At 44.6% G+C, this 16825-nt stretch overlaps 2 protein-coding genes across 2 annotated transcripts; one reads left to right on the top strand and one right to left on the bottom strand.

Moving 5' to 3' along the window:
• Nucleotides 1-12: 12 nt before the first annotated feature.
• Nucleotides 13-1958, bottom strand: LOC120683471. The gene is made up of 2 exons (XM_039965546.1): nt 1385-1958; nt 13-376 (listed from the first exon to the last, which is right to left on the bottom strand). The coding sequence occupies exons 1-2, from the start codon at nt 1703-1705 to the stop codon at nt 230-232; spliced, it is 468 nt and encodes a 155-aa protein (XP_039821480.1). The 5' UTR covers nt 1706-1958; the 3' UTR covers nt 13-229.
• A 9673-nt stretch (nt 1959-11631) lies between these two features.
• LOC120680955 lies at nt 11632-12054 on the top strand. Its single transcript, XM_039962518.1, has one exon. The coding sequence runs from the start codon at nt 11632-11634 to the stop codon at nt 12052-12054; it is 423 nt and encodes a 140-aa protein (XP_039818452.1).
• Nucleotides 12055-16825: the final 4771 nt, after the last annotated feature.

Raw genomic sequence — 16825 nt, 5'->3', positions numbered from 1 at the left:
GGGTGCGCTGAAGGGAGGGGTGCGATGAAAAGAAGGCAGCCCCATGCTTTTATAGCCAGGCAACGCACTAGACGTCAAGGAAAGTTACAGAGAGATGAACAGAAGGGTGAGAAAATGGATACCTATGCAATAGTGCACATTCATTAAATGTTGTGTCCTCCCTTGAGAACGGTTCTACCAAGCACACCAAATTTCACTGGCTTGGTGGCAGCACCATCAATACACAAGCTCACGTCGCTTTCAAAGTTTGGAGGAAGGTGGCAACACCATCAATGCACAAGCTCACGTCGCTTTCAAAGTTTGGAGGAAGGACGACATCAACTTGCAGACCAGCCTGACGTAGTACATCAACTTGCACTGGATGAGCACTCCCAACCTTGAGAGAAAGGAGAATGAGTTTATCTGAGTCGCACAAATTACATCGAATGGATCAGCTTCACAAGGCTAACGTGGACACGCTTGGAGGCCGCCGAAACGGCGCGGCCTCATACTTCTAATTCCTGCTTGATTGTCATGGTTTTGCTGTTTGTGTGACCTCCATTTTGTTACATCAGCACAAGAATGGGACCAACGATACAGATTCCACTAAAGTTAATGAGGAGGAACCCCAGGAGACAATTACTGAAAATGACAGACAAATTGATGCCTTAGAAGCCTTCAAGGTCTGCCATACCAGCATGAAGAACGGTATGAGTGACACGGCCCGAGAAGCAGTTGTAAGTCCCTATACGAGCTAATCATTTGGTTGACATTTACAATTTAAATTTTTGTTTGCCATGCTCAAAAAATTATTAGTTCCAGCATGACTTCAATGACTTAGGAGTAGTTATCAATTCTTTTTACAAGACTTTTATCCTTTTTTTTCCAACACTCTGTACATGCTGTGGCTCATTGCATGACACCCAGCTCAAGATGGTCCAAAGGTATGTGTTTTCTTCCTCAGATTTCATCTTATCATGCCTACAAGATTCTAGTTCTAGCACTAAACCTTCACAAAGCGCACATTTACCATCACTTGGCTATCTGAACTTGCCATCTCAAGCAAGGCGATCTTCTTGTTCTTCTCTGCCAGCTCAGATTGCAAGCTCGAGCAGAGCTTGCATGCACCTAGCAAAGTAGGCCTAGCCTTAATCTCATCAAATTCATCTAAGAAAGTGGCATACTTGGTTTGCAAGCTAGCAAAGTTAGACATGTGAATGGCACAAGTATCACACTCAAACTCGTCAGACACTACAACAATAGATTTAGCAATCTCAGGCTCCTTAAGCGCAACTTCTAGCTTAGCCATATACTCTTTCCTCTCATGAACAGCGAGCCTAAGCAGCTTATCTTGATTGGCTAAGGCAGCATTCAATTTATCAACCTCATCAGGAGAGAGTGATACCTGAGAGGCACACTCGTCGTCGGGAGATTTGCCCTTGCCGATCTCCTCATCACCAAGTGCCATGGTGCAGAAGCCTCTATGGGTAGAGTTGACAACGTAGCACAGTCCATTCAGCGGCTCCGTGATCTTCTTATCGCACTCGTCGTCGCTCAAGGATGATTCATGATCATTGGAGTCGACATCTATGTCGCTAAGAGAAGGAAGGAAAGCGAGTGCTCGAATCTTGGCCTTCTTGAGAGCATCCTTGTCCAGCTTCCCGGACTTGTGCTTGTTGGAGGTGTGCTCACGCTTGTCTTTGTGCTTGGCGTAGCTGTTCTCCATGGAGAAGTTAAAGAATTAAAGAAGAGTAGTGACGCAACAAAGGAAGCGCTGGTGAGAACTCAACGACAGTATGAGGAGCTAAAGAAGAAGCAACAGGAAGAGAGCAATATCATCCTTAAGACAATCTTGCAGCTCAACAACCCTGGTACCGCTTCGCAGCATTGATTATATGTGTGGAACCGTTGTCATGACCTCCGGTACTTGTGTGATGTCCTAATGTCTAGTTCTGAATAGTTAGTGTACTAATTGTGGTGGTGTGATGAACTTATTTTGTTGTGACTTTCCTGTAGTGTTCTGGCATATTCTGATCTTAGTCAGCTTACATTCTGGTTCTTGGTTCTAGTGTATGATTCTATGACAAAATGGTCTATGATGAAATTGTTTGTGCTGAAATGGGGGACTGATCAGAAATTGACACGTGTAACTCTATGAAAATGACACATGGAACACATGGAAATCAACATGTGGACACCTTGAAGCAAAGATAAGTGGACCAATAAGAAAAAGATACGTGCGAGACTACAAAATAGACTCGTGGACCAATAGGCATAAGACACGTGGATGAATAACAAAATAACACGTGGACCAATAAGAAAGTGACACATGGACAAACATGAAAGTGACATGTGGCCTTGTAGCAAAATGACACGTGGGCTTGCGTTGTGTCACCACGTGGCTGTCCTCGTTCCAACACGTGCTACCCGACACGTCACCTGCCAGCTGGATAAACCACGTGGAGTGCTAGCGTGGCCTAGACACGTCAGTTAACGACATTGATGGCATGGATGTGGACATGTGGTTCCAAATGTGTTATGACGTTTCTGCGATAGTGTCACATAACCAAAATAGTTTTTGTGATTAAAGTTTCATTATCCCAGGAAAAAGTGTTCAGTGACGTTCCTGCCCATTTTGTCACGGGAAAACAAACTTAACGCTCCATTTTTGACACAGCGGGATTCGTCATTGAACTACTTTTATGATGAATTTGGCTTCTACAGTGACAAAAGTTGTTCGTCACCAAAACAACTATTTCCACTAGTGGTTCTCTATAACTCAGTGACTAACACCCGAAGACAAGGGCTCAGACTGGTTCAGGCAACTGTCCTACATCCATTGTGGGTAGTGTGAGCTTCAACTTTTTTGTGACCGAATGCTAGCTACCAACAATCAGGCTGGTCCTGAGAATTTGGGGGCCCGGGCTGAGAGATTGGAGTCTGGGTCCTCTAAAGAACTGTTATAATAATAGCGCAGTCCTATATATCTAACTATTATATGTGCTAACTATTAGATTGGCTTGAGATGACATGACAATAATTTATAGCCCACAACTGACTAAATTATTAGTTATGCCTATATATATACATAAATATTGTCAATATATACATATTCTACTAGTTAGTCACCTATGGGGCCCCTAAATTTCGGGGGCCCAGGCTGGTCGCCCCTCTCACCCCCGTCCCTTAGGGCCGGGCCTGCCAACAATGAGAGGCACTTACAAGCGAGCATGCATGTGTGAGAGAGTTGGGCTGCGAAATGTTCTTCCAGAGAATGAACCTCGAAAGAGAAGGCCCAACTTCACTTATGTAGTTCTGTTGGCTCGGCTACAATTTTGAAGAACAGGTACCTCGCCCCCTAGGGATGACATCCTAGAAGTGAGGTCGGGAGGACTACATGTCTCCTAGCTAGGGCATCTGGTTGGTTGTGCTCCATCATGTCACGATGCCAAGTCCTATCCACCTACTGATCGGCACCGCCTGATGTGGCCTGGGTCGTGTCTGTGATCCCCTTGGCATGGCGTGACGCAGGTGACTATGGTGTACAACTTCTCCATTGTGTAGATGACATCAACGCTCCTCGAGGGGGTCGGGAGGTCGGATCTCCACTCCCCCGATCCTAGTAGTGCATGACGGGCCCGCTAGCCCAGCATGCCTCCTTCACTCTAGGCCCGATGGAAAAGGGTGACGGGCCGCATCCCGTCCCATTGTTTTGGCGAGGCAGCCGTAGATGGCGTGGGGTACTGGTCCACGCCGTCATGATGGTTCTGCTGAATGAGAGTGTGCTTGCCAGACCTCCGGTCCTCGAGCGGCACCCTTGTACCACTTGTCAGGCAGAGGCGTGGGTTCGCGTGCGTGTCATGTCGAAATAGGCCAAGCTAGCATATATACCATTTTGAAACTCTGACCTATGCATTTTGAAACATCTACGGAATGCTTGCATATGTTGAGGTGATGAAAAATTTCCATTGTTTCATTTCTACTCCTATTCAAACATCATTGTTGAGCTATCAAATCAACATCAGACTATTCTTCATATTACTAATACAATTTCTCCTATCTCCTTTTATACAGTGAAAACTGCTCTCCTTTTGTTAAGTTGGAGCCCGTAAGGGGACTGGCTGCTGGTGAAGGGCATAATTAACCTCTTGTGTAGTTAGTAAATTAGTATATATAATGTTGAGAGTGAAAAGGCCTCTCTTTTTGTTATATTTTTTATGCTGCTCTCAACTCACAATAAGAGCAGGACATGCAGTAACTGTAGCCAATTAATGAAATAATATATACACAGCTAGAAAATTGGATATTAGTACCGGGCCGAAACCCCCGATTAGTACCGGTCGGGCGCCCGGTACTGTTTGGTCGGTACTAAATGTGCTTGCATTTAGTACCGGTCAAAATGCCCGGTACTAAATGGATCTTTTAGTGCCGGTCGGTCACACCGACCGGCACTAAATCGCTTTGTACCTACCACATCCGTGGACTTTTTTCTTTTCCTTTTCTTTTCACATTTTCTTTCATTTTTCTTCCCACAGCAGCCATCATAAATTTCAGAACTACACAATCCCAATTTTACAAGAGTCACAACAATCACAAGATTTCATTTGACAAGAATCAAAAATTTATTTAACAAATCACAAGAATCCCAAACTAAATAAGAATCACAAGATCTGAATTTCACAAAAATTACAAGATCTGCTGCCGCGAGCGCCGCCGACCGAAGCTGCTGCCGCGCGTGTCGCCGCCACCCCGAGCTACTACCGCGCGTGCCGCCGAGGGTCGACGGCAAGGCCCCAGGAGCAGCGGCGCGATGGAGGAGGCGAGCTCGTCCAACTCCACGGTGTTGTTGCCGTCGGCGTCCATGGCGGAGCTACTCATCGCGAAGACGTGCACGCCCGCCGGCCGCCCCGCCGTGCCGTCCGCGCCCGCCCCGCCCAGCCGTCAGCGCCGCGAGCCGCCGCGCCAATGCCACGCGCCACCGGCCTCCTCCGCGCCGCAAGCCACCGTACCAACCCAGCGCGCCGTCGGCCTCCTCTGCGCCGTGGGCCGCCGCCGCCGCCGGCCTCCCCCCACGCCGCGGCCCTCCGGCGGCCAAGCTCGCGCCCGCTGATGCCCAGCGACCGGCCTCCCAATGCACCGGCGGCGCTCGCAGCTAGGCCGGCGGGCCCCTGCACCAATGGCAGCCGTGTGCGTCAGTGGCCGACCTCCCAGCGCTTTGGCGACGCCCGCAGCCAGGGCGGCAGATGAAGGGAAGAGGAAGGGAAGAGATCTAGAGAGAGGAAGGAGAAGCTAGGACTGAGGAGCCAGTGTGAGTCTGGAGACGATAAGGGTTCAAGATAAAGGGGGGAGAGAGAGAGTGGAGCTACCAAGGGAACGTTGCGTTTTAGTACCGGGTGAGGGCTTCACCCGGTACTAAAGAGGGTAAAATATATTTAGTACCAGGTCAAGACACCGGCTGGTACTAAATTGCTACATTTAGTACCGGCCATTGTCTTGGCCCGGTACTAAAATGACTCCATGCCAACATTTGTACCGGACTAAAGCATGCCCGGTACTAATGGCCGTGGACGAATGAGTCGTTTTCTAGCAGTGATAATTGCAATAATTAGTACGGTTTAGATTAGGATGTCATTTGAACTTGCGCTGTGATGAATCATATGCTGTTCATGGATGACAAGTGATGGCTAGCTTTGCCGTGTGTATTTCTTCGCGGCACATAGCAAAATACATCTTTACCGTGTGCCTTATCTTTGACGTATGTCTTTCTCACTGCACACCGCAAATGTGCATTTTGCCGTGCCCGTGAAACAGTACACGGCAAAAGCTGGGGCACACTGCAAATACGCATTTTCCCGTAGTGTTGTATATTGATTAAATGTGTACTATGAACAGAGAATCGGCTAGGTATTAAAAGTAAATCTGGGATGCAATATATGTACTGCTAGCATACAGCCATCTATCCTGACAGCTGATAGGTTAGTTCCTGACTGCTGATACGTCAGAAAAACCAAGGTTACTCCTGCCGGGGAATGTTCCTGACCAGCTGGTCCTGACGGCAAGGAACCATGAACCTGATTCCTGACAGTATTTGGGGCTTTCGTGACGGTTCATGTTCCGCTCTGTGGTAGATTGTATTAGAATGGAAACCCTACCTATTAAATAAAATATCAATCACAGGGTTTAATCCACACACACACACACACACACACATATATATATATATATAGGCAGTGATCTATGTCTGCATTATCTTGGTTAAAATAAGGAATAAAAAACCACATTCTAGAGCTGGATTGGGTAATCTAAACAAAAGCATACAATTGCAGGGGTTCCATGCACACTTTAATTTAAGTGATTGTCAAATCGATGTGATTATTATTTCACGGTCAATTGAGAAAAAATATTTGGACAATGAAAGAGAAATCAAAGTTATCTCATAGAAATAGTTTCCAATTGAGTGCATATAATAATATGAAATACGGGAGTTTTAGCTCGCCCTGATGGCATAGAAGCAAACTTAAATACCCAAAGTACAATAATCCTCGAATACTTGCCCACAATGATAATAATAACATAACAATGACACATAAATGGTGCCATGTAGTCTGAGGAGAGTACTAGTTTTTCTTATGAAAGAGGAGGGGTTTGAACCCCTTACTGGAGAGTAATAGTGCCACATGACTGATTGTTCTTCATGCTTTATTCAATCCTTGAGAGGTGAAATGCAAGCCATGGATTATGATTGAGATCTCCCTCTCCCTCGCCCTCTCCCTCTCCCTCTCCCTCTCCCTCTTCCTCTTCCTGATGTTGGTGCTGGTGCTGAAAACCTGACAACAAATACCAATTTAATGTTGTCAGAGAGAGTGAAAGAGATAGAGAGAGAGAGAGAGGGAGAGAGAGAGCTGCTTACCTCGTGTTGCTTGTTGACGCGTCTTCTATATTTATTATAGATGGCATAATAGCTGTAGGAGGTTGGTTTCGAGTGGAGAAAGAAGGCAAGCAAGGGTAACCCATCGCCACTCCGCTTGTACCCAGAATACTGCTTGGCCACTGTTGTTGGCCAGGGTTGAAGTAAGGAAAGTTGATGAGGTTGCTGCTGCTGCTTCCTTGCGTCGTTATTTGAACATGTTGTCTCCGTTGGCTCAAGTTGGCAAGGGCACTGCTTATCATGCTGCTGATTGGTGTCATTTGAACATGCTGTCTCTGTTGGCTCATGTTGACATGGGCACTGCTCCCAGGCCGGAGTGGCGGACAAGCTGCAGCACCGTTCGATGAACCGTAAGGCATCATAGTATTTGACATAACTTCTTGCTGGCCAAGGTTGACGGGGGCAGTTCTCAAAATGCTGGGTCCTGAAGGATATAGTTGGCCACCGCTTGCCCTAACAGGAACCACTGTATTAGACGGTATGTCTCTTGAGCGGACAACAATCTGGTTTGTTTGACTGGAAGTAGGGTTTGTTGTCGAGGATGGGGCTTGATAAATAACTTGACCAAAAAGCATAATGCAGCCAGCAGGTTGATTGTTGGCAGGCTGGTGGCTAGTTGTAGTCTTTGACTGATGTATTTCCTGGACATGGGTCAGATCAATTGCAGATTCACTGTCACCACCTAAATCAGTCGTTGCCCTTGCTGTGATACTAGACTCATGCTCCATTATTGCAGCATCATCTGTGGTCTGGCGGGGTTCATTAAGATCCAAGGAAGCTTCAGCAAGATTATTATCCAAAGCTACTAAAGCCACATCTGGTGGAGCCACATCAACCCGTATATTCAGATCTATATCTACTTCGCCACGAGAAGATTTTCCATAAACTGTCTGCAAAGTAGCAGGACCTGTACTTGATGACAGACATGTATTTTTGGATGCTCCATCTGAGGCCTGCATCGGATGTGCATTGAGATCATTCCCTTCTGGACATAAGACAGTGTCAACGTTTTCTGTCTCCTTAGAATTCACAGTGCAGCCCAATTGGAAACCACTACCTTTTTCTGAAGCGACGCTTTTCTCTAGATTCTTTTCATCTGTTATGGCCTTATCATTATTTTCATCTGGGCCTATCTTGAATGCTTCTGAATCCTCCAGCGGCTCCACAAATTCATGATGACCACTTAATCGAGCACCATTAATAGCAATGCCAGGCTCGCTATCAGTTCTAGGATTTGCCATGTCAGATGGGGCGTTACTGTCATCATCAATATTTGAGTTAGTTTCTGTGTCGTCATTCCATGAATGCTTGGCAGCATCATTGCATTCCTCCGATATCGCACGGGGCTCAGGGTTTTCCTTGCCACTGTTGATCTGATTACCATCAATTGTACCATTCGGCATTTTCTGACAACTCTCAGGTAAAGACAATGATCTTTTGGATGTACCTTGTCGACTGGCTCCATCAGCCAGATAGGTTTCTCCATCGCTAGGATCTGGACTCGGAACAAGTTGTGGTACATTTTCCTTCACCTTAGAGTGAGACTGCATGATACAAGTTGCAGAATCCACATTGGAAAAGCTGTCCTCGATCAAATTCTTCAACTCTGCCAACTCTGTCAAATGGCCTGCTTGATCAGAGTTAGTGATAGGAGAGTTCATACCAAGTAGTGATGAAGCATTCATTTCACCTACTAATACATTTCCAGTTACTTGTTCATTTTCTTCCACAGATGATTCAACATGTTGCCCCTTATCTGGAAGACTGTGAGATTGGAAATGAGCTGTTAATTCATGGCATATTTGGTTTGCAGGTTTCTTCATATGTTCTGCCACCGTTTTCAGCCTTTTATAATTTTTAGTAGCTGTGGCTGTTGCCATACCAGACATATACGGTGCAGCATCATTCACATTATTGCACTTCTCTTGTGGTTGCATCATTGGCGGCGGACATTTGTTTGCTTTCGTAGAGCACTCAGATTTATAATGCTTAGAATAGTACTCAATGCAATCTGTCGGTGTTTTATGCACAAGAAAAGATGAGATCTTTGTGAAGTCCAAACCAAATGTTGTAATCTTCTCTGAAAAGACATCCCTTTCTTCCTGTGACCATGCCTCAAAGCTTGGCCCTTGAAGCTCACTAGTTTGGGCCTCTTCAAACAAATTATTCTTCAGAATCTTCCTAGCCTTCTGTAACTTTCTAAGAATTATTGCTGGCAGCCTGGCACTCTTCTGAATCTTGTTGTTCCGTTGCGAAACCAATTTGTGTGCACTATCTTGAACCTTTGTCGATTTAGCATTGTTGCCATCTGCATTTTAAAATATCAGTATTAGAAAAGGATAGATTGGATAAAAATTTTGTTGCGTAATCCATGATTAATTAAATTGCGCGCATATTATGAAACTGTGAGATTCCACTCTAGCATGAATAAAAAATGAAATTTTTTGAAACACTGATGATTATGAGGGAGTTTCTCAACAAATTAATCAGGTTTTAAGTTACTTTCTTTCACATGTAAACAGATGCCCATGACAATAACTTGATATAACTCTACACTCAAGCAGTCCTAGGTCACCACTATATATATGCAATCAAATTCTAGGCGCTAAGAACATTACCTCCTAGCTAGGAAGCTAAAGTCAAAGACTAACGGGTTCCACTATGTAATATTGTAACATAATACAACATGTGATGCTTTACATTTACTACTATGCATATGTAAAATCAAAATAATATGGAGAACAGGATCATTATTTTTCACCTGAGTTTGTTATATCACATTCATATATATGTTAGGATATATTTGTGCAATTACTATTTTTCATCTAAAGTATATATCAAATGTGCCAGTGAACATCCGATGATAAACATCGATTTCTTTTCCATTCGTTAATTCAAGTAAGACGGTGCATAATAAGCTGGTACCATATATTTACTTAAAAACGTCACAATACAATAAGCAAATATACACACATCTAGCAGAACTAAATCGATTGTGTACTTATTAGGTCCCAATTTTGAAGGTTATCCCATTACAATTAGCTATTCTTATCCATTTACATTGACAAGTTGGAAAAAAATTAAGTCGCCACTACTTAGAGTTCAGTAAATTAATAGCGTATATATCTGTACAGGTCAATTCCTTGATAGATCTCGTCATCACTAGTGAAAATATTGAGGATGGAAATAATCTTGTATAGTGAAGAGTACATGGAATTAAGGCATAAACTACGAGGAAGACCATACAAGTTTAAGGTATAGTTAATTAATATAGGATCCACATTTTCTTAGAAAAAGATAAAACAGAAATTAAGCAAGCAAATCAGTGTTATAGTATGTGTGATGCAGTTATAAAATAAAGTTTTTTATTCATGCATGTTAAACACATATGATCATTGTCAAAAGTAGTCGAGGGCATGGATGGATGTCCAAATTGAACTAAGAAGATCATCAGATAGACATGCCTGACCTAGATGCTATACTTCTTGTAAGCTAAGTTAACATTTGTTACCTAGTGTGTTACATGAAGAAAGCGCAGTATCTGCATTGATCACCGTTGCACTCAAACTCACGAAGCTTGGGCTGCTATTTCCAAGAGCACCGGTGTCTCCTACAGCAGAAAAATATGAGAAAGTTGATAATCACATAAATATGTCTGGTCTAACCGTTATTCATAAAGTCCTTTTTTTCTGAATGCAAATGGCAGGAGATCTGTCTTTCGTAAAGTCCTTTTTAGCCCCCCCCCCCCCCCCGAAATAATCGCCGAGTTTAAACCCCCAACTCAAATACCAAGTATGTTGCGTACCTCAAATATTTATACTAGGAAAAACACCACCCTCCACACCAACTGAAAGCGGTCATGACCGTATGCGCAATCCATGTCAGCCCGCATCGCCATGTCACCAGCATAGGAGAGGCAGGCGTCGCCGAGCTCCTCATGCCGCTGCTCCACTCCGTGGAATCGTTGTTCCAGCTCAAGTTGTGTGGTGCTTCCCAATTTTTCTACATGGTATCTAGACTGGGTTGCATCTCAATCCTCTCCTTCCACTGCCAACCCTAACACCGCCATCCTCTCAATGTCCGCACGCACACCATGCCCTAGGGCCGCCACATCCGTCTGACGCCGCTGCCCAACCCCTCTGCATGCCTTTAATGCCGCGCAGCAGAGATTCTGCCTCTCTTGCAGCATGGGCTCCCAGCCATCCTACGCGCTTTCTCTACTGTGCCACCTTCTCTCCGTGCGTCGAACTCCCTCAGGCCTCTACATCATGTCTGGCATTAAGGGAAGTACCGAAACTTCCACCACGGCGTCATCTTCAATATCATCACTTGCTCCAACCATCTACATCAACCCATTTGCAACAATCGGCATCAAATCTCACATCCCCATCAACCTGGAGATGAAGAAACCCAACTTCAACAAGTGGGTCGCCTTCTTCCAGAAAATGGTGGGCAAGTTTGTACTCATGCATCATATTGATGGAACTGCTAAGAACACCAATGACCCACAATGGGTACAATTGTGGGTACAAGAGGATTGCTGTGTGAGGAGCTGGTTGTACGGCTCCGTCTCTGATGACATCCTCGCGCTTTCCATGGAGCCCAATCAGCACGCTCGTGCTCTCTACGTCGCCATCGACAATCTGTGCTAGGTGAACAAGGAACCCCATGCTATTTTTCTGAGTTACCAATTCCATTCTCTGACTCATGGAGATCTTGCCATGATGGACTACTGCCAGAATGTCATGACCTGCGCCAATGCTCTTCGCAACATCGGCCACAGCGTCTCCGAGTCCCAACTGCTACTCAATCTGCTGCGCGGTCAGAACCGCACCTACTACACCACTACAGGCAACATCACCGATAGCAAGCCTCTCCCCATGTTCACCGAGGCTAGGAGCATGCTTTTCGTTGAGGAGCTTCGCCTCGCTAACGAGATCAAAGTGGCCGCTGACACTGCCATCATCGCTACTGTCTCCCAAGGCTCAGGCTCCGACAATTGCGGTCCCACACTACCCACAGGCTTTGGCGGCTTTGCGCCAACTTCAGGTGCCTCCTCCAGCTCTAGCAACAAACATGGCAATCGCTGTGGCGTCTGCAACTGTGGTGTCACGGGCAGCCAGCAACAGCAGCAGACCACTTCGTAGCAAGGTGGGCCGCGGCCAAGTGGCCCTTGGGTTTGTTTTCCACCCATGGGCTACCTGGTCCAGCAGTTGTCGACAGCCCGGCACAGGCATCCTCGGCTCCTACCCCAGCAGCAAGCACACACCATGTTCGTGCCCTCCAACTTCTCCACTTTGCAGCAACAGTCCTGGGCGTCTCCTTCTCCGGCATCGCCGCCCTTAAGCAGATGCCGCTGCAGAATAGACCATGGGTCATGGACACCGGCGCGTCCACACATATGTCTTCGACGGATTGTTTCCTCACCACTCGCATCCCCCCTCTTCATCATTCAGTTACTGTTGGCAATGGCACTTCGGTACCAGTTCTCTATTGTGGTCGCTCTAGTTACTCCACACCAGAGTCTAATTTTCATTAAGGGTGCAAATTGGTGGCCCTTTGGTGCACCTCCAACCCTCTTTAGTTTAAAATTTTGTACTAATTTTCTAAAATGAGATCTCATTTTGAAGAAGTAGTACAAAATTTTGAACTAAATAGAATTTGAGGTGCACCTAAGGGTCACCAATTTACACCCCTATTTCATCTTAACAATGTATTGTTCGTGAAAACCCCTTTTGTCCCGGTTCCAAAGACCCTGGATCATTAGTCCCAGTACCCACACCAGGGACCAAAGGGCCTGTGCAATGCAAAAAAAAACATTTAATCCGCACCCAAGACTTGAACTTGTGACCTCTCGTGCATAGTTTCCTTACCATCTCATCTACATAGCCCATTTGACACTAACTGGGATGCTTTCGTTTTAAAATAATCCGTTGAAACCTCTTTAGTCCCGGTTGGTGTTACTAACCAGAACTAAAGGGTCCCTTTGTTCCGATTGGAGCCTCCAACTAGAACTAAATGGTGACTCTTACTGGTAAGCTTGCATATGTCCATAGTTCCAATTAAATTAAGAACATCTCATATCATTGATAAGTTTGGCACAGAAATGTCATATTTTCCCCTAAGATCTCAATTAATCAATGTGTAAGAGTTCAATTAATAAATGTGATATATATGTTTGTAAAGTGGCCAATTCTCTCAATGACAACTAACAAGAGTGTATCTGGACGTCATCATCAAATCAAAGTAATAATGATGTTCTATAAGCTTGCAGTCAAAAGCACATGGGATTGAGGAGGTCCATCACTCCATCAAAATCATACTCGCCTTCTGGGACGCATTCCAGAAATAACAAGACATCAAACTGGAGGAAACACGCCCAAAATCAATGGTAAAATAGTTTTATGGGTATCCACTTGATCACCTCCAAGCATATTTAAAAAAACAAAACTAAAAGAGCAAGATGCAGAATCTGTGTTAATGTTTGTGGCATGGTTGTGTGTTCTAACATCGATCGTGCAGTTCATGCATTCTCCGTCACAATTGAATGGCAGAATGTGGTTCTGCATATATACAGAACTAGCAAAACTGGCCATCACATAATTAGAAGATTCATATCCTGTGACGTCTTATACTGCCAAGTCAAAGTCCAGTTACCTGATGGCTGATCACATCCGTGAGAGGAAGCAAGCTCAGATACCACCGTTCCAATCTTGCTTGTTGACATGCTATTGGAAGAGTCACAGTTGTCTCCTCTAGCTAGAAAATCACAAAAAAAAAGAATTAGAATCTATCACAGAAACATGGCTGGTAGGTGTCACATGAATTAGTGGCTAGTATACAATCTGGTCACCCCCTCACATGATCATCAGCGTCTCCTACTACAGTCGTAAAAGCGAAATTCCATACACTTATAAACATATCTATCTGCACCGGTATAGGTAATATATAGGTTTTAATGAACTGGTAAGTTAAGATATATGTTCACCTGGTGACGGAAAATGTCCGTGAGATGAAGCAGGCACTGTTGCTGTGTCAATAATGCTATTGCATGGCTTGCTTTTCGCTCCAGCATCTGGAAAGTCACCAAAAAACGAAATGATAATCACAGAAACATGTCCGATCTAGGTGTTATATGACTGGGTGGAAAGAGTACACTTCTGGATACCTGGTGGAGGGTTGCAAGAGAAATCAGGCAGTTCAGCAGGGCGAACCACTGTTTTAATCGTGCTCGTGCTGCTCTTACCTTGATAACCGATGTCTCCTACAAATGGAAATTTACATGAATTTCATCAAATCATAAACATGTCTGGCCGGCATATGTGTATTATTACATTAGCAAGTTTACAAGTGATCACCTGTAGGTGGACTACAGCCCTGGGAGGATGCAGTCATTTCAGTCTTATCCCTACTGTTATCACCAAGGTCAACGTTGCTTCCTACAAATGGGAAGCCACAGAAATTTATTAAGGTCATAATCATTTCCATTTCAGCAGGCATATGGATATGTGTCATACTAGCAACAGTTATATCTGTTTACCTGGTGGCAGACAAGGTTGTTCAGATACAAGTTTCTGTCCATTTTGTTCTTTTTTCTGCTGCTCATACTTGGCTAGCCCCTGACCAAAACCAAGGCGAGTCTTCTTCCTACTGACCTTAACCTCTTCCTCAGCATCTACGAAAGAGGCCTTTGAAAGCAACCTTTTCTTTTCTATATAACCACCCAGACCTAACACATCATCTTGGTCCTCATTCCTCTGCATCATTCTCACATCGACATCAGAACTTCCAAAAGGGGGTGGACCTGGCACCGCAGTCGGGGAGCCTAACGTTATCGTAGTTGACGATGCTGGTGTTGGATTCGGATTGGATTTTACTTCTTCTGGACCCAGAGGTTTTTCTGCAGCCGGTTTACTTGAATTCTCATCAGATCCATTCCCATGATAGTTGTGCAACTCCGGTGATTTGAATTCCGCCCGTTTCTTTGGAGGCAGAAATGATGTTTTCCCAGGCTGAGTTGAAGCATCACCGTGCCCGAGCAGTCCCTTGCCATTATCCTGGCCAAAATCATGGCCTCTATGCTGTCCTGATGAGTTCAAGCTCTGACCCCCTAGAGAAACTCTTTCCTGCTGTGGCTGGGGAGGCCTTGATGGCCGACCTACAGACAAGGATTTCATACATGATTACCTAAAGGCGCAAGGAAAAACTTGATGATTATATATGTACAAACTCAAGAAGAGGGATCATACAGCATGTAGAGAACATGTAATATTCAAATATTTTTTCAATATCTAAATAAAATAATGCATAGAAGTTTACAAATCTCTTTGAGAACTTGAAACAAAGATAAGTAAATGACCTAAAGGTCGTGAGGAGTTGTAGGATAAGTGCTGCATAGGGCCTCCTGGTTGCTGCGTTGCGCCGTTCCTGCCCAAGTTGCTGAAACATGTTCCTTGGTTCCAGTACCGGTCCCACCCATACCATGCTTGTCGCTGCTGCTTCTGGTTCCAGTATGGATCCCAGCCGCCGTACCAGAGCCATGGCGGGCCTCGATCCATTGAGATCTGTCGCGCAACAGATCACAACAGCGAGGAAGAAACACAAGGGTCACAAAGCTTGGACCTCAATCTGCAAACTCTCAGAGAGGACGTTCTGCTAGCTAGCAGAATTCGGTGGACCCAAGGCCAAGAGCACCAGGAACAACTAAGTAAAATGTAAACGGTGTTTGGTCACTGGTGAGGGGGGAAATGGTTGGAGAGAGATGTGCAAAGGCTGTCCCTTATGTAAGCCACTCTTGATTTAGTCGGGCTTAATATCTTTTTGGGGATTTAATGAGAAATCTATATGTAGAGATATCATCCCTCCTCCAGGAAGTACTACAATTAAGTTATTATTGGTTTTTTTATTGCTACTATATCTACACCCTTGGGTTCGGGATCCGTTTTGAAATATTTTTGCTGGTGCCAACAGAACATTTATTAGCTACTATAAAGATACAGACAACTGTAGTGAGGTGAGAATACCAGCTTTGGTACAACACCTTTAGTTTTTGGAGACTAGCGAAGAGGGCTGCAAGAGCTACACTGCCGTTACTTCATAAGAATGACCAAACTCTTGAAATGCGGACTGCTAAAGGGAAAAAAAACGGTACTACCATGATTTGGAGAAACATCCTGTTTTGTTTTTTAGGAGCGGCTTAAAAAGTAGCCCTTTCTTAAAAGTGGAGCGAAGTTACTATATTTTTTTGACCTGCCTCTGGAAAAGCATTTTTAGAGGTGGGTAACAAAATCACCCGCCCCTACAAATTGTTGAAAATAATTAAAGGGGTGATCTCATCCCTTAATCTATAACTGCTAATCTCGCACCCCTCCCTACATCCCGAATCGGCACGTCCTTTGGGCGGTTGCCATTTGTAGCATGTATAAATATTGAACTCAGTGATCAATGAAATCTCTCTGGTTACTTTTGCCATTACTGTTTCTACTCGCGATTTATATTTCACACGTTATCAAGCACGCATTCTTGCCACTGGGAAAGAAGGCTAAGAAGAGAAGAAGAACAGAAAAATTCCGGCAACTTCGACTCGACAAGGTACGATGCCTAGATGTTTACTGTGACAGACCCGCCAAGTTAAAATGTTTAATTAAGCATAACCGTCATTATTTGGCGCATTAGCTTAATTAAGTGTAACTTGACAGGCTGTTTTCAACCCACAGGCCGATCGAAACACACCAGAAGTCTAACACGAAGGCGAGCACAGAAGGTACCAGCACGATATAAACTTACAAAAATAGTAAACTACGCTAAGACTTTTACAAAACAGCTTTGAATTTGAAATTTACAAACAAAAAGATAGCAGCGGAAAAGAATCTAACTTACAGAGCATTTTTACTAGAGAATAAATAAAACAAACTAAAT

Source organism: Panicum virgatum, chromosome 7N (assembly GCF_016808335.1).
Source record: "Panicum virgatum strain AP13 chromosome 7N, P.virgatum_v5, whole genome shotgun sequence".
Taxonomy (NCBI): Eukaryota; Viridiplantae; Streptophyta; class Magnoliopsida; order Poales; family Poaceae; genus Panicum; species Panicum virgatum.
Note: the sequence above shows the minus strand (reverse complement) of the source record. Positions and strands in the feature narration are given on the sequence as shown.